This window comes from Coregonus clupeaformis, chromosome 19 (assembly GCF_020615455.1).
Source record: "Coregonus clupeaformis isolate EN_2021a chromosome 19, ASM2061545v1, whole genome shotgun sequence".
NCBI classification, from domain to species: domain Eukaryota; kingdom Metazoa; phylum Chordata; class Actinopteri; order Salmoniformes; family Salmonidae; genus Coregonus; species Coregonus clupeaformis.
The window spans coordinates 34,646,496-34,665,221 of record NC_059210.1 but is presented as its reverse complement, the minus strand read 5'-3'; the positions used below and the strand labels follow the sequence as shown (position 1 = coordinate 34,665,221).

The 18,726-nt window shown below is 42.0% G+C and overlaps 1 protein-coding gene across 1 annotated transcript in view; it reads right to left on the bottom strand.

The window, feature by feature from the left end:
• Positions 1-2,224: 2,224 nt before the first annotated feature.
• LOC121531199 (harmonin-like) overlaps positions 2,225-18,726 on the bottom strand; it is a 50,798-nt gene continuing 34,296 nt past the window's right edge. Inside the window, exons 15-21 of the mRNA XM_045205157.1 lie at positions 15,742-15,761; positions 13,308-13,349; positions 12,749-12,802; positions 12,016-12,115; positions 11,433-11,542; positions 10,932-10,987; positions 2,225-2,847 (exon numbers count right to left, since the gene is read on the bottom strand). Coding sequence (XP_045061092.1) covers positions 2,835-2,847; positions 10,932-10,987; positions 11,433-11,542; positions 12,016-12,115; positions 12,749-12,802; positions 13,308-13,349; positions 15,742-15,761 — 395 coding nt within the window. The 3' untranslated portion in view covers positions 2,225-2,834. The remainder of the gene's footprint in view (positions 2,848-10,931; positions 10,988-11,432; positions 11,543-12,015; positions 12,116-12,748; positions 12,803-13,307; positions 13,350-15,741; positions 15,762-18,726) is intronic.

The window sequence follows — 18,726 nt, the reverse complement described above, 5'->3', positions numbered from 1 at the left end:
AACTTCTTTCTAGCTTGTTAGAACAAATTACTAGCTAGACATCTTACAACTTCATTAACAATGTCCATTGAGAACGCACAACGACTATACCACTTAGCTAAGCTAAGAATGACATGAATAATCAAGTCAATAAACGTTGGGTAGTTAGTTAGATAGCATATAGTTAATATACTGGCAAGTTTGATGTATTAGTAGCCAACTAACGTTAGGTAGCTAGCTAACATACCGGTACATACAAGCAACTGCTGTAATGATATGCTATGCGGTTCGTAAGGCTAGCGTAGCTAACAAATGGTCACCCAACATAACGTATGACGTAACTTATTTGAAAAGGCATTACTTTATTACATTGCTCAACATGCTATTAACATTTGTCGTAATTAGTTAAAGCAATGAATTTGTATCCGCTCTCGTCGGACTTTGGCTGCATATTTTCTGCCATTTTCTTTAAATCTGAAAATGTTTTGAAGCCGCACCCATTTTCTGAAGAATTGCATTATGTGCCCCAAAAGCACGGAAAGTGTCCATTGTTTGTATACTTCGTATTTTGGCGAATGTAGTATGACATATGGGAACTTTTGCCATACTAACTATATCCATACTATGACCAATAAGCATTCTATATACTAAATTTATGTCACAAATAGTATGGTTAGTGTGGTTCGTGTGAGTATTCTAACACAGCACGTGTCATATACTAAATGACATCCAGTACCAGTCAAAAGTTTGGACACACCTACTCATTCAAGGGTTTTTCTTTATATTTACTATTTTCTGCATTGTGGGAAATACACATGCAGAGATCATCCATTCACCCACACCGTGTTTCACAAAGACACGGCGGTTGCAACCAAAAATCTTCAATTTGGACTCCGGACCAAAGGACAAATTTCCACCGGTCTAATGTCCATTGCTCGTGTTTCTTGGCCCAAGCAGGTCTCTTCTTCTTATTGGTGTCCTTTAGTAGTGGTTTCTTTGCAGCAATTCGACCATGAAGGCCTGATTCACACAGTCCCCTCTGAACAGTTGATGTTGAGATGTGTCTGTTACTTGAACTCTCTGAAGCATTCATTTGCGCTGCAATTTCTGAGGCTGGTAACTCTAATGAACTTATCCTGTGCAGCAGAGGTAACTCTGGGTCTTCCATTCCTGTAGCGGTCCTCATGAGAGCTAGTTTCATCATAGTGCTTGATGTTTTTTGCGACTGCACTTGAAGAAACTTTCAAAGTTCTTGAAATGCTCCGTATTGACTGACCTTCATTTCTTAAAGTAATGATGGACTGTTGCTTCTCTTTGCTTATTTGAGCTGTTCTTGCCATAATATGGACTTGATATTTTACCAAATAGGGCTTTCTTCTTTAAACCCCCCCTACCTTGTCACAACACAACTGATTGGCTCAAACGCATTAAGAAGGAAATAAATTCCACAAATTAACTTTTTAGAAGGCACACCTGTTAATTGAAATGCATTCCAGGTGACTACCTCATGAAGCTGGTTGAGAGAATGCCAAGAGTGTGCAAAGCTGTCATCAAGGCAAAGGGTGGCTATTTGAAAAATCTCAAATATAAAATATATTTTGATTTGTTGAACACTTTTTTGGTTACTACATGATTCCATATGTGTTATTTCATAGTTTTGATGTTTTCACTATTATTCCACAATGTAGAAAATAGTAGAAATAAAGAAAAAAATGTGATTAAGTAGGTGTGTCCAAACTTTTGACTGGTAGTGTATGTCTTTGCCATATGACACGGAGTAGGCTACAAGGAGTGGAATGTTCGCTAAAAAGACTGGTACCCAGGCTACAAAATCTATGGCTCTGAGAGGGATAGTCCTGGTCAGTATTAGATAGAACATCGCGACCCGGCCCACCTTGAGGTAAAACAACTTGTGGTTACCATTGGCTCACTGCAAATATTTGACCTTTTTCCAAACACAATTTTCTTGTTGTCTGCTTGTTTTAGTCAATTACAAAACTACATTTAGGAAAAGTACAACATATCTAAAGATTACATTTCAACATTGCCTGCTCCCGAGCATTTTCACTATTTAGAAAAACGTAGTATTGTAGAGATTCCCTCACGCCCCTTTTCATGATGGTGCTAGCAGCCACGTGAGTGAGTGCTAGCTACCGACTGGAACATTAAGCTAGCCAAGACCAACAACACAAAGCAAACAGACTATATGTTTTCCACACACATAGCTACGTGTAGCCTACTTGGACACCGGGTCCCCACATTTCCCACTCTCCTACGTCGAATAGCCTGAAGCCACGGGTTCTTCTCGCAGGCACTATTTCACTACATGGGAGCATTGCAAACCATAGGTCGGGATTTTTGACCTGGTTACATGTACATTGAACAACACAGCAGCTTTTCAGCATTTTGAAAAATGTCTGTATAACAAAACAAATTGACGATGAAGTTGGCTCTTTTACAATGGGGTTCAATTGGAAAGAATGTTTGTTTTTCCCAATTTGTGTGCGTGGCCGAGGTGAATTCCTTCTTATGACGTGAATATTGACTCAGAGTATTAAGTGGTGATGTCATAACCCTCTCGATTCTTCAGAAAGTATTTGTACTGGGATCTAAATGGAACTCAACAGAGGATGAAACTGAGTCTTTAACATTCTAGACAGTTCACAGGTAGCACATCACAGCGTGGTTCTGGTTCAACAGACTTGCTGTCAATAGTGAACAGCATTGCATTGCAACAGTTTGATGCAGGGATTTGACTGTGATGATAAAAATATGTAAAACGTCAGATGGAATGAGAAGGATGGTTGCTGGTTGGTGGGTATGGCTTGTATGGCAGGCTGGTGGTCAGGTGACTCTCAGAAGAACGTCCTACAGAAAGAAAGAAGCCTTAGAATATGTCCTTGGTCACAAGTCCTGCTAGAAATGCCACTATGGGTTTCTTCACTGTACCCAAACCAAAAACAGATTTAATGTGTCGCTCAGTTATGTATAGAGCCATGTCATCATGGAATGCTCTGCCACCAGAGGTTACTCAGGCAAAAAGCAAGTTTAGTTTAAAAAAAAACATTTAAAAAAACATTGTTTCACATCACCTCTTTCTAAAGATCTAATTGAACTGTACTGTATGTAAGTATATGAATACATGAATAGCGGGTAAATATATATATTTTTGTCTCTTGGTACCTTGACAATATAGTACTTTTAATTTTCATTTGAATGTAATAATATCTTATATTGTTCTTGTTTATAACTGTTCCGTACTCTGTCATGTATTTTATGTTTTATGTGGACCCCAGGAAGAGTAGCTACTCAATGTGCAACAGCTACTGGGGATCCTAATAAACTAAACAAGTAAGTTAGAAATAACACGCATGCAGATGTGTGGAGAGACCCTTATGGCTGTGTTCCCCAAATGGACTGATTGCACCTACTGATGGGTCCCATTGGATTCTATACTGAACAAAAATATAAACGCAACATGTAAAGTGTTGGTCTCGTGTTTCATGAGCTGAAATAAAACATCCCAGAAATGTTCTCTAAGATTTTGTGCACAAATTTGTTTACATCCCTGTTAGTGAGCATTTCTCCTTTGCCAAGGTAATCCATCCACCTGACAGGTGTGGCATATCAAGAAGCTGATTAAACAACATGATCATTTCACAGGTGCACCTTGTGCTTGGGACAAGAAAAGGCCACTCTAAAATGTGCAGTTTTGTCAAGTTTGAGGGAGTGTGCAATTGGCATGCTGACTGCAGGAATGTCAACCAGAGCTGTTGCCAGAGCATTTAATGTTCATTTCTCTACCATAAGCTGCCTCCAATGTCGTTTTAGAGAAATTGGCAGTATGTCCAACCGGCCACACAACCGCAGACCACATGTAACCACACCAGCCTAGGACCTCCACATCAGGCTTTTTCAACTGCGGGATCGTCTGAGACCAGCTGATGAAACTGTGGGTTTGCACAACCAAATAATTTCTGCACAAACTGTGAGAAACAGTCTCAGGGAAGCTCATCTGCATGCTCGTCGTCCTCACCAGGGTCTTGACCTGACTGCAGTTTGGCGTCGTAACCGACTTCAGTGGGCAAATGCTCACCTTCGATGGCCATTGGCACACTGGAGAAGTGTGCTCTTCACGGATGAATCCCGGTTTCAACTGTACCAGGCAGATGGCAGACATGTGGGCGAGCGGTTTGCTGATGTCAACGTTGTGAACAGAGTGCCCCATGGTGGCGGTTGGGTTATGGTATGGGAAGGTATAAGCTACGGACACAATTGCATTTTATCGATGACAATTTGAATGCACAGAGATACCGTGATGAGATCCTGAGGCCCATTGTCGTGCCATTCATCTGCCGCCATCACCTCATGTTTCAGCATGATAATGCACGGCCCCATGCAGCAAGGATCTGTACACAATTCCTGGAAACTGAAAATGTCCCAGTTCTTTCATGGCCTGCATACTCACCAGACATGTCACCCATTTAGCATGTTTGGGATGCTCTGGATCGACGTGTACGACAGCGTGTTCCAGTTCCCGCCAATATCCAGCAACTTCGCACAGCCATTGAAGAGGAGTGGGACAACATTCCACAAGCCACAATCAACAGCCTGATCAACTCTATGCGAAGGAGATGTGTCACGCTGCATGAGGCAAATGGTGGTCACACCAGATACTGACTGGTTTTCTGATCCATGCCCCTTTTAAGGTATCTGTGACCAACAGATGTATATCTGTATTCCCAGTCATGTGAAATCCATAGATTAGATCCTAATATATTTATTTCAGTTGACTGATTTCCTTATATGAACTTTAACTCAGTAAAATCTTTGAAATTGTTGAAGGTTGCGTTGATATGTTTGTTCAGTGTATTTGGGCCATGAATTGTGACCAGAAACATTTGTTTCAACTAGGTAGGTCATAATGTGGTGGGTACATACAGTACCAGTCAAGAGTTTGGACACCTACTCATTCAAGGCGTTTCTTTATTTTTACTATTTTCTACATTGTAGAATAATAGTGAAGACATCAAAACGATGAAATAACACATATGGAATCATGTAGTAACCAAAAAAAAGTGTTAAATAAATCAAAATAGATTTGAGATTTGAGATTCTTCAAAGTAGCCACCCTTTGGCTTGATGACAGCTTTGCACACTCTTGGCATTCTCTCAACCAGCTTCATGAGGAATGCTTTTCCAACAGTCTTGAAGGAGTTCCCCACATATGCTGAGCACTTGTTGGCTGCTTTTCCTTCACTCTGTGGTCCAACTCATCCCAAACCATCTCAATTGGGTTGAGGTCGGGTGATTGTGGAGGCCAGGTCATCTGATGCAGCACTCCATCACTCTCCTTCTTGGTCAAATAGCCCTTTCACAGCCTGGAGGTGTGTTTGGGTCATTGTCCTGTTGAAAAACAAATGATAGTACCACTAAGCGCAAACCAGATGGGATGGCATATCGCTGCAGAATGCTGTGGTAGCCATGCTGGTTAAGTATGCCTTGAATTCTAAATAAATCACAGAGAGTGTCACCAGAAAATTACCCCCACACCGTCACACCTCCTCCTCCATGCTTCACGGTGGGAACCCCACACTCTGCGTCTCACAAAGACACGGTTGGAACAGATTTCCAACAGTCTAATGTCGATTGCTCATGTTTCTTAGTAGTGGTTTCTTTGCAGCAATTCAACCATGAAGGCCTGATTCACACAGTCCCCTCTGAACAGTTGATGTTGAGATGTGTCTGTTACTTGAACTCTGTGAAGCATTTATTTGGGCTGCAATCTGAGATGCAGTTAACTCTAATGAACGTATCCTCTGCAGCAGAGGTAACTCTGGGTCTTCCTGTCCTGTGGTGGTCCTCGTGTGAGCCAGTTTCATCATAGCGCATGATGGTTTTTGCGACTGCACTAAAAGAAACGTTCAAAGTTCTTGAAATATTCTGGATTGACTGACCTTCATGTCTTCAAGTAATGATGGACTGTCATTTCTCTTTGCTTATTTGAGCTGTTCATGCCATAATATGGACTTGGTATTTTACCAAATTGGGCTATCTTCTGTATAACACCCCTACCTTGTCACAACACAACTGATTAGCTCAAACGCATTAAGGAAAGACATTCCACAAATTAACTTTTAAGAAGGCACACCTGTTAATTGAAATGCATTCCAAGTGACTACCTCATGAAGCTGGTTGAGAGAATGCCAAGAGTGTGCAAAGCTGTCATCAAGGCAAAGGGTGGCTACTTTGAAGAATCTCAAATATATATTGATTTATTTAACACTTTTTTTGTTTACTACATGATTCCATATGTGTTATTTCATAGTTTTGATGTCTTCAATATTATTATACAACGTAGAAAATAGTAAAAATAAAGAAAAACCCTTGAATGAGGTGTGTCCAAACTTTTGACTGGTTCCGTAGGAAAATTCCAAACGTTTGTGGTGGGCCACAGCACCAAAACAGTTTGGGGACCGCCACTATAGTAATCTCCCAGTATAGGTCCAAACATGTTACAGTCCCTTTGACTAACATCAATCAGAACAACTGCTGAAGGCTGGCAGAAGGCTATGTCACTACCTCGGTCACGCTAATTATGGCTGTGACCTCTTAGGACAGGCCAGAGCCTTGTAAATGCACTGTATTTGCAGAATGTATTTTGATCTAGAAGACAGGCACTGCCATTCATTGTGACAGCAAGTGTCTCAAATGAGAGGCATAAAACTTAAATTGATGCTGGTGTGTCGTCATTTCTGATTGACAGAGAGACTGTCACATGAATTAGATGCATACTGCACAAGAACACACAGCCCACCTCCCCCTGGGGCCAAACAGTCATGCCAAACATCCCCCTCTGGCAGGGGCACAGGGTAGGGGTGTGTGGGGGTAGGGGTTTACCCTCAGGTGGGGGTGTGCAGGGTGGGAGGTTAGGGCTAAAACTGGAGCCGGTAGCCGTGTCTGTACACTGATGCACTGCCTTCAAACACCTTTCTGTTCACAGTGGGACTGACTGATGCTGACAAAGGGCTGGACACACACACACGCCCGACAGACAGACAGACACACATACACACACACACAGAGACAGACACACAGACACACTGACATGAACATCGACAGATACACAGTCTGACAGACATACACAACACACACCCCTTTCACTAAAGAAGAGGCCATTTAGCTACAGTCACACAGTCAACACATACAGTCCATTTGGAAAGTATTCAGACACCTCCCTTTTTACACATTTCCACATTTTGTTACGTTACAGCCTTATTCTAAAATTGATTAAATAAATACACATCCTCATCAATCTACACACAATACCCCATAATGACAAAGCAAAAACTGGTTTTTAGAAAGTTTAGCAAATTTATAAAACCTAAAAAACTGAAATACCTTATTTACATAAGTATTCAGACCCTTTGCTATGAGACTCGAAATTGAGCTCAGGTGCATCCTGTTTCAATGGATCATCCTTGAGATGTTTCTACAACTTGGTTGGAGTCCACCTGTGGTAAATTCAATTGATTGGACATCATTTGGAAAGGCACACACCTGTCTATATAAGGTCCCACAGTTGACAGTGCATGTCAGAGCAAACACCAAGCCATGAGGTTGAAGGAATTGTCCATAGAGCTCTGAGACAGGATTGTGTCAAGGCACAGATCTGGGGAAGGGTACCAAAAAATGTCTGCAGCATTGAAGGTCGCCAAGAACACAGCGGCCTCCATCATTCTTAAATGGAAGAAGTTTGGAACCACCAAAACTTTTCCTAGAGCTGGCCGCCCGGCCAAACAGAGCAATCGGGAGAGAAGGGCCTTTGTCAGGGAGGTGACCAAGAACCCAATGGTCACTCTGAAAGAGCTCTAGAGTTCCTCTGTGGAGATGGGAGAACCTTCCAGAAGGACAACCATCTCTGCAGCACTCCACCAATCAGGTCTTTATGGTAGAGTGGCCAGACGGAGGCCACTCCTCAGTAAAAGGCACATGACAGCCCGCTTGGACTTTGCCAAAAGGCACCTAAAGGACTCTCAGACCATGAGAAACAAGATTCTCTGGTCTGATGAAAACAAGATAGAACTCTTTGGCCTGAATGCCAAGCGTCACGTCTGGAGGAAACATGGCACCATCCCTACGGTGAAGCATGATGGTGGCAGCATCATGCGGTTGGGATGTTTTTCAGCGGCAGGGACTGGGATACTAGTCAGGAGCGAGGAAAAGATGAACAGAGCAAAGTACAGAGAGATCCTTGATGAAAACCTGCTCCAGAGCTCTCAGGACCTCAGACTGGGGTGAAGGTTCACCTTCCAACAGGACAACGACCTTAAGCACATAGCCAAGACAGCGCAGGAGTGGCTTCGGGACAAGTCTCTGAATGTCCTTAAGTGGCCCAGCCGGAGCCCGGACTTGAACCCGATCTAACATCTCTGGAGAGACTTGAAAATAGCTGTGCAGCAACTCTAGAGGAAATTAATATTCATTACATACTATACTGTTTAATTAGACATACTATGCTGTTTTTTACTTAAAGATTGTCCATTGTTATATGCTAGTATTTTTTACTGATTCTGAACGTACAGATTTATAAGCCGTTTGGGTGCATATGTGTCCTCCTGTGTTTATGATCGGCAGGAATGTAGCTATGTTGGAATTGCAGGGAGGAACAGAGAATGGTACAACTCTGTTCCCAGGCCCTGTTTCTGTACATCTGCTAACTGTCACATAGTTACAGTGGGGGAAAAAAGTATTTAGTCAGCCACCAATTGTGCAAGTTCTCCCACTTAAAAAGACGAGGCCTGTAATTTTCATCATAGGTACACGTCAACTATGACAGACAAATTGAGAAAAGAAAATCCAGAAAATCAAATTGTAGGATTTTTAATGAATTTATTTGCAAATTATGGTGGAAAATAAGTATTTGGTCACCTACAAACAAGCAAGATTTCTGGCTCTCACAGACCTGTAACTTCTTCTTTAAGAGGCTCCTCTGTCCTCCACTCGTTACCTGTATTAATGGCACCTGTTTGAACTTGTTATCAGTATAAAAGACACCTGTCCACAACCTCAAACAGTCACACTCCAAACTCCACTATGGCCAAGACCAAAGAGCTGTCAAAGGACACCAGAAACAAAATTGTAGACCTGCACCAGGCTGGGAAGACTGAATCTGCAATAGGTAAGCAGCTTGGTTTGAAGAAATCAACTGTGGGAGCAATTATTAGGAAATGGAAGACATACAAGACCACTGATAATCTCCCTCGATCTGGGGCTCCACGCAAGATCTCACCCCGTGGGGTCAAAATGATCACAAGAACGGTGAGCAAAAATCCCAGAACCACACAGGGGGACCTAGTGAATGACCTGCAGAGAGCTGGGACCAAAATAACAAAGCCTACCATCAGTAACACACTACGCCGCCAGGGACTCAAATCCTGCAGTGCCAGACGTGTCCCCCTGCTTAAGCCAGTACATGTCCAAGCCCGTCTGAAGTTTGCTAGAGTGCATTTGGATGATCCAGAAGAGGATTGGGAGAATGTCATATGGTCAGATGAAACCAAAATATAACTTTTTGGTAAAAACTCAACTTGTCGTGTTTGGAGGACAAAGAATGCTGAGTTGCATCCAAAGAACACCATACCTACCGTGATGCATGGGGGTGGAAACATCATGCTTTGGGGCTGTTTTTCTGCAAAGGGACCAGGACGACTGATCCGTGTAAAGGAAAGAATGAATGGGGCCATGTATCGTGAGATTTTGAGTGAAAACCTCCTTCCATCAGCAAGGGCATTGAAGATGAAACGTGGCTGGGTCTTTCAGCATGACAATGATCCCAAACACACCGCCCGGGCAACGAAGGAGTGGCTTCGTAAGAAGCATTTCAAGGTCCTGGAGTGGCCTAGCCAGTCTCCAGATCTCAACCCCATAGAACATCTTTGGAGGGAGTTGAAAGTCCGTGTTGCCCAGCGACAGCCCCCAAAACATCACTGCTCTAGAGGAGATCTGCATGGAGGAATGGGCCAAAATACCAGCAACAGTGTGTGAAAACCTTGTGAAGACTTACAGAAAACGTTTGACCTGTGTCATTGCCAACAAAGGGTATATAACAAAGTATTGAGAAACCTTTGTTATTGACCAAATACCTATTTTCCACCATAATTTGCAAATAAATTCATTAAAAATCCTACAATGTGATTTTCTGGAAAAAAAATGCTCATTTTGTCTGTCATAGTTGACGTGTACCTATGATGAAAATTACAGGCCTCTCTCATCTTTTTAAGTGGGAGAACTTGCACAATTGGTGGCTGACTAAATACTTTTTTTCCCCACTGTAAGAGGATGTACTTTCTATAAAAGGAGAAAGCCAACTCTGCTCGTTGAGCTTTTTAACTGTGCACTGTGAGTGGAATGTTGAACTGTTCCATTTTTGCAAATCTTATAATAAAGTTGTTGTTGGAAAGAATCTGCAGTCTCTCTTCCTATAGAATTTCTACCACACGACTCTCCCCATCCAACCTGACAGAGCTTGAGAGGATCTGCAGAGAAGAATGGGAGAAACTCCACAAATACAGGTGTGCCAAGCTTGTAGTGTCATACACAAGAGGACTGAAGTCTGTAATCGCTGACAAAGGTGCTTCAACAAAGTACTGAGTAAAGGGTCTGAATACTTATGTAAATGTGATGTTTTAGATTAGTACTTTTAAAAAATTTGCTAACATTTCTAAAAAAATACAACGGTTTTTGCTTTGTGTGTAGACTGATGAGGGAAAAAAAGTCAAGGGGTCTGAATATTTTCCGAATGCACTGTAAATAACAAGTAAATTGAAACATTACGCCCTGCATCTACTTTCAATTGAAGCATTGTGAGCATTTATAGGCTATGCATTGTGTGTATTCAGATACTGTAGAGATTGTACTATATGTGGAGTTGATGGACAGAATGTACTTACACCTCATCTTCATACTCTTTTGGAGGTGACACTGCTATCACCAGGTCAATCCAATCCTAAAGACACACATACAGATAAATGAAAAATAAATTATGTTTGGCTCATTTAACGATGAAATGTCTATCCCTCTTTCATACAGGATTTCAATGGTAAATAAATATCACAGAGGACCTATTGATCCAAATAAATCCACCCCTCCCCTCTCCTCACTATAAAACCAACTGGCCTGATTGTTGACATTTTGATCGGGGCTGGCCTTTATAACCATATCAATAAGACTCATGTATGGCAAATTACCGTCAGCACAAACAACCAGGGTAGTATTTCACAATACAGGATCAAAATGACAGCCTCGGATATACTCCCATGCCTGTTTATTGAGAATAGTAATGAACGTTAGCTGCCTAACTCATTGATTTTGCTGTGAGACACCCCCCCAGTATTTCTTATCTTAGACGTTGTTGTTGTTGTCAGAGCGTAAAAGAAACAGTAAAATCGTACCCCTCCACTGTTCCAGGCCCTGGTCAGAGAGTTTTGTCCTTCTGTCAGTGAGGAGTCAGTCAGGATCTTCCCATTCACAGCTATCACCTCATCTCCTGGCACTATCCCACCTGGGGAAGCACACACACACATACATACATGCACAGTCACAAACACAATCACAAAAATAACATTTGTTTTTACATACCACAACCTCAGGGTGAATAGTAAACATATCTCACTCAATAGCCTGGGATTAGTTTCTACTATCATTGCTCCACAGGGACATAAAGGCTGCGTTTACACAGGCCACCCAATTCTGATTATTTTTCCACTAATTGGTCTTTTGACCAATCAAATCAACTCTTTTGCCCATAATTGGGCAAAAGAACAGAATTTGGCTGCTTGTGTAAACGCAGCCATAGACTAATAAGAACGGAATCAGACCATTGAATATCAGTCTGAGCAATTGAATACTGTTTGTATGTCAGAAACAAAAACATGCCATTCCATTTTTATTGGTGACAACAGAGGGTGAGAGAAGAGATTGATGTTTATAATCTTTAAATTAAATAAATCCAAGTGTTGACACATATGAACTCACCATGTTTGTCTGCTGAGCCTCCATCATAAATGGCAGATACCACTAGCTTTCCCAGAGGAGAGTCTACTCCTCCCTCCACAGCCAGATCAAGTGGTCCAACCTGAGGTAAGAGAGATACATGGAAATACATGTAATGCATTCATTACATATGATATAAAGATGCACTATGCAGAAATCACTCCTCCATTTCCTGGTTGCTAAAATTGTAATAGTTCGCCTAATTTCAGTTTATGTGACAAAACAAGCAAGTTTAGTGTAGAGAATCATTGTACCATCTAAACCGCTGTGAAATATATTTTCCATAACCAAAGATATTGTATTTTCAGTTGTTTGAAGCTGGTGTACAAAAACTAAAGCAAAAGACGCCAAACAAAACTTACGAACGGGAAGCATCGAAATAGCACACATAGAACAGATCTACCGCTTCTTAAACTTGCTTTCAATGAGAATGACAGATCTATAACTCACATTTCTATGTGAATTTGGTTGGGTCGCCCAAAAAGTTACATATTGCAGCTTTAAAGCCTTAGATGTATCATCATCATCATCCTACTGTATGTTTGTCTGAGGAAATAGAGATGATTCTGCAGTGCAGGAATTAACTTTTTGAATTGCCAATTAACTTTATTGTCCCCGAAGGTAAGTTTGTTTTGATCCTTCTTTCCTTAAATAAAAATACAACAACCTGAAAAGTCAAAACTGGACAGCTCATCCTGAGGGTAATTCTGATTACCTTTTTGATTCTCAGTAGTCTCACGTCTCGCCCAGCTATCTGCTCTGAGGATAACTGTTAACACAACCAGCAGAGAGAGATGGAGGCAAAACAAAACACACAACATTACAACACTGGATCACAGTGAATAGACATGTATGGATTGTACAATCTATACATTATATCTCTATTATATATGGCTTTATTATAAACCATTTCCCTGAGGTGCATTGACTAGTTCGAGGAAATATGTTCCACTGAGGTTTCCAGGAAAGCTATAACACAGAATGGCTGTTACAGTGACTCAATTGCCACATATAACCTAGGTCAACTATGGCATGGCTCACAATGGAGGGAGACTGACATTTACACACAGCTTTATAGTCGAAGTCACGCGTCACAGATCTTCATAGGCACATGTCACACCAGCAACACCTTGTGTTTAGTAAAGGTCTTATTGGCATTTGACTGATCTAATTATTCATAAAGAAATACAGGTTGCACACCTGTATACATGACATGATCCTATACGTCTAAAAGTCTTGCAGATATAGACAGACTATGCTCAGGCATACAGTACCATGGAGTGGGGATCAAAGTCTTCCACATATTTCTGAAAGCCCTGAAAGACAAACAACATATGATTAGACAGTTCAACATGGCAATGCTGCATTGAGGTTCAGCACCACTAGGAAGCATGGTTGAGCAATATAACTATGATATAGGCCCTAAATCACCCTGGTCTCTTAACTGATTTCTTGCTCTAGTTCTGATTTCTTGCTCAGTAATATGACATATTACACAATCTGTGGTATAAGCTGAAATGACTATCCTTTCCTTTGTTAGTCTGCAGCACTGTAAAACTTCATAGGTTCAACCCAAACCAGGTCAATGTAGCTTATCATTTATCATTACATTTCTAAATGACTTTGGAATGTAATTAGGCTCTAACAGAGAATGAGTGGTGAGTGTACAAGGCTAGATTTCCTTTGACAACCACTTCTATGTCTTTAAATGGTATTTTGAATCGATGAATGTTATAATACAAGAAAAACCAAGGCTTTCCATGTCTTTCCAGCTTTGTAAAATAAAGTGATGACAAGGTCTATGCGACTGTAGAGAGAAGGCTAACTGTATATACACTGAGTGTACAAAACATTAGGAACACCCCATTCGTGATACACAGGAAACTGTTGAGCGTGAAAAACCCAGCAGTGTTGCAGTTCTTGACACAAACTGGTGAGCCTGGCACCTACTACCATACCCCATTCAAAGGCACTTAAATATTATGTCTTGCCCATTCACGCTCTGAATGGCGCACATACACAATCCATGTCTCAATTGTCTCAAGGCTAAAAATTACTCTTTAACCTGACTCCTCCCCTTCATCTACACTGATTGAAGTGGATTTAACAGGTGACATCAATAAGGGATCATAGCTTTCACCTGGATTCACCTGGTCAGTCTATGTCATGGAAAGAGCAGGTGTTCCTAATGTTTTGTACACTCAGTGGAACTCTGGAAATAAAAACGTTGCTTCAAAAATATATATGTTTTTGTTAAAACCAACACATTTCAGTGTTTCAACACTTTGGTAGTAAACTTCCATTGTCCTACCAAGAGTTTCAGAAAATCAGTTTTTCTGTTTGCTCCACTGTTCAAGCACCTTGGTTTGTAAAGCGAGATAGCGACAGCATTTCTTATTTTCACTTCAAAATATCTCAAAAGGAGTTGCGAATTCTGAAGGAAAAACATAACAGGCATGTTCAATCTACCTTTCATGTGTCTCTGTCTGCTAATGTGACATCTAAACTGTGACATCTAAAGGCTAATCTTTCTCCTCTAGGACAGGCCTCATTGAAAACACGCACACAAACACACACACTGTCATCTGTGGCCTTCAAAATCTCCATTCAGGAGAAAGAGGACACATTTGTCATCTCTCCATCTCATGTCTCCATCACTGCAGCCACAGCTCAGTTAGCAAGGCAATCACAATGCGCTTTCCATATCAAAAGCAGACATCTCCAGTTTGAAACAAATGCCAATTTATTTGTATAGCGTCCATCGAAGCGTTGTTGTCCTTCCTGGCTGGAGACATCAGTCTGAGTGAGTCTGAATTAACGTTAATTAAATCTGACTGAATGAGATGACGTAGAAGCCAATTTATTGCAATGACATTGATGCCTTTTTAATATCATCATGTAGGTGGTTTGAAAAGCAGCACCAGAACAAAAGCCTCTCTGCGGTCCGAAGTTGCATCTCAAATGGTACCCTAGCCCCTATATAGTGCACTACTTTCCGTCAGTTATAGTGCAGAATATGGGGAATAGCAGGGTGCCAATTGAGATTTCCACAGAGTTTATTTTGACAGATTTTGAACTATAGGGAATGAATTTAAGGCAAGGAATGTCAACTCAAGGTTTTTAATAACAATAAGCACGATCTGTAGGGTCGAGTAAAAACATGGAGGTCTTTCTTCCCATAGCACAGGAAGTTGCTTGTGGTCTCAGTCTGTATCAAACACTAAAATGCCATTGACAGCGGGACAATGCACTGTCAGTTCAGATCAGGGCAACCTGAACACTAAAAGGAAGACGTACAACTAAATATCTACACCACTCAGCATCCACACCATCTGCATATCTACCTTGAGACAAAAGAATGCCCAATGTACATATACATACAACTTCCACAGTCATTAGTTGAGCTATCGAATGTGTACAAGGAACTACAGGGACTACAAGGAACTACAGGGACTACAAGGAACTACAAGGAACTACTGCATCAAACAGAAAGGACAGATTGGGAACCAGAGAAATAAAGGAGGCAGTCACTCCACACGTCACTCTGAGGAAGAAAGATGGATTGCTTTAGATTACAAAGAGCAAGGGAAAACAGCCACTAAACTACTAAGAACCACTCAGAGCAGAGGACAGCAGAGTCAGAGGAGAAGGTGGTGATTGGTATGGATTACTTGTCTCTTGTTGTTGGACCTAAAGGAGGTGTTATACGTCACCATCCGTTTCAGCATCTCCGGGGGCTGTAACACAGGAACCAGACAGTAGTCATTAGAGATTGACACTATGACACTAAACACCTCGCTTCTTCTTTTTTTTCCCTCGCTCCTTAAGGTTGATTATAAATACTAGAAGATGGTCAACTATGTGGGGGAATTTCAAGATGTGCGGGGGCTTAGGAGGGCTGTACTGCTGGAGAGGGCGGGTTAAATATACATACAGTGCCTTCGGAAAGTATTCAGACCCCTTGACTTTTTCCACATTTTGTTATGTTATAGCCTTACTCTAAAATTGATTAAATTGTTTTTTTCCCCCTCATCTACCTACACACAATACCCATAATGACAAAGCAAAAACCGTTTTTTAGAACATTTTGCTAATTTATTACAAATAAAAAATGGAAATACCACATTTACAGAAGTATTCAGACCCTTTACTCAGTACTTTGTTGAAGCACCTTTGGCAGCGATTACAGCATTGAGTCTTCTTGGGTATGACTCTACAAGCTTGGCACACATGTATTTGAGGAGTTTCTCCCATTCTTCTCTGCAGATCCTCTCAAGCTCTGTCAGATTGAATGAGGAGCATTGCTGCACAGTTATTTTCAGGTCTCTCCAGAGATGTTCGATCGTGTTCAAGTCCGGGCTCTGGCTGGGCCACTCAAGGACATTCAGAAGTCATTCCTACGTTGTCTTGGCTGTGTGCTTTGGGTCGTTATCCTGTTGGAAGGTAAACCTTCGCCCCAGTCTGAGGTCCTGAGAGCTAAGGAGCAGGTTTTCATCAAGGATCTCTCTGTACTTTGCTCCGTTCATCTTTGCCTCGATCCTGACTAGTTTCCCAGTCCATGCCAGTGAAAAACATCCCCACAGCATGATACTGCCACCACCATGACTCACCGTAGGGATGGTGCCAGGTTTCCTCTAGACATGACGGTTGGCATTCAGGCCAAAGAGTTCAATCTTGGTTTCATCAGAGCAGAGAATCTTGTTTCTCATGGTCTGAGAGTCTTTAGGTGCCTTTTGGCAAACTCCAAGCGGGCTGTCATGTGCCATTTACTGAGGAGTGGCTTCTGTCTGGCCACTCTACCATAAAGGCCTGATTGGTGGAGTGCTGCAGAGATGGTTGTCCTTCTGGAAGATTATCCCATCTCCACATAGGAACTATAGAGCTCTGTCAGAGTGACCATTGGATTCTTGGTCACCTCCCTGACCAAGGCCCTTCTCCCCAAATTGCTCTGTTTGGCCGGGCGGCCAGGTCTAGGAAGAGTCTAGGTGGTTCCAAACTTCATGCATTTAAGAATGATGGAGGCAACTGTGTTCTTGGCGACCTTCAATGCTGCAGAAATTTTTTGGTACCCTTCCCCAGATCTGTGCCTCGACACAATCCTGTCTCGGAGCTCTACGGACAATTCCTTCCACCTCATGGCTTGGTTTTTGCTCTGACATGCACTGTCAACTGTGAGACCTTATATAGACAGGTGTTTGCCTTTCCAAATCATGTCCAATCAATTGAATTGACCACAAGTGGACTCCAATCAGGTTGTAGAAACATCTCAAGGATGATCAATGGAAACAGGATGCACTTGAGCTCAATTTCGAGTCTCATAGCAAAGGGTCTGAATACTTACGTAAAGGAAGTTTATTTTTAATACATTTGCAAAAAAATCTAAAAACCTGTTTTTGCTTTATCATTATGTGGTATTGTGTGTAGATTGCTGAGGAAATGTTTTTATTTAATCCATTTTAGAATAAGGCTGTAACGTAACAACATTTGGAAAAAGTATAGGGGTCTGAATACTTTCCAAAGGCACTGACTAACACAGTAGCCAATTAAAAGTTTGGTTGGTGCGTAAAACCCGTAAACTCAGATAAGCAAAAAGATGTGATGGGCCCGCACTCAAAAAATATGTTGCATGGGCCTCCTGAGTGGAGCAGCGGTCTAATAATATAATAATAATATGCCATTTAGCAGACACTTTTATCCAAAGCGACTTACAGTCATGCGTGCATACATTTTTTTTATGTGTATGGGTGGTCCCGGGGATCGAACCCACTACCTTGGCGTTACAAGCGCCGTGCTCTACCAGCTGAGCTACAGAGGACCACAGTCTAAGGCACTGCATCGCAGTGCTAGAGGCGTCACGACAGACCCGGGTAGACCTGGGTTCGATCCCAGGCTGTCACAACCGGCCGTGATCTGAAGTCCCGTAGGGCGGCGCACAATTGGCCCAGTGTCGTCCGGGTTAAGGGAGGGTTTGGCCGGGGGGGCTTTACTTGGCTCATCGCGCTCTAGCGACTCCTTGTGCCGGGCGCCTGCAGGCTGACCTCGGTCGTCAGTTGAACAGTGTTCCTCCGACACATTGGTGCGGCTGGCTTCCGGGTTAAGCGGGCGCGGTTTGGCGGGTCATGTTTCAGAGGACACATGACTCGATTTTCCCCTCCTGAGCCCGTTGGGGAGTTACAGCGATGAGACAAGATCGAAATTGGGGAGAAAAAGGGGTTACATTTTTTTTCTATTTGTTTTTATTATTTTCTTTGCATCAGGGATAGCGTACACAGACGTTTCCGCTTTGTAGCCTTCTTCAGTATGTAAGTCCAAATCTTTTTCATTCAAAACAGCATTTATAGGGAACACAGGTGAGCAACCGATGAGCAACAGGTGCTTCTAATCAGAGTTGCCACTCATCTGCCAATCAGGTTCTCTGGTCTACCCGTATACAAGTTACAATCACAAAGAAATACAGAATTATAGAGTATGGGAGCGGGCACAAAGGGCAATTGGGGGTATCAGGCGTGAACCGTCCGCTCATTTGGATACATTATATACATTTATGAGATTGCTTACCACAAAGGACTTCAGGCTGTTCATAAATATATAGCCTAACTCATAAATGATATGCAAAATATGATATGGACGGTGTTCTTGATATGGACAGAGTTTAAATTGCTCACCTGTGTCCCCTATAAATGCTGTTTTGAA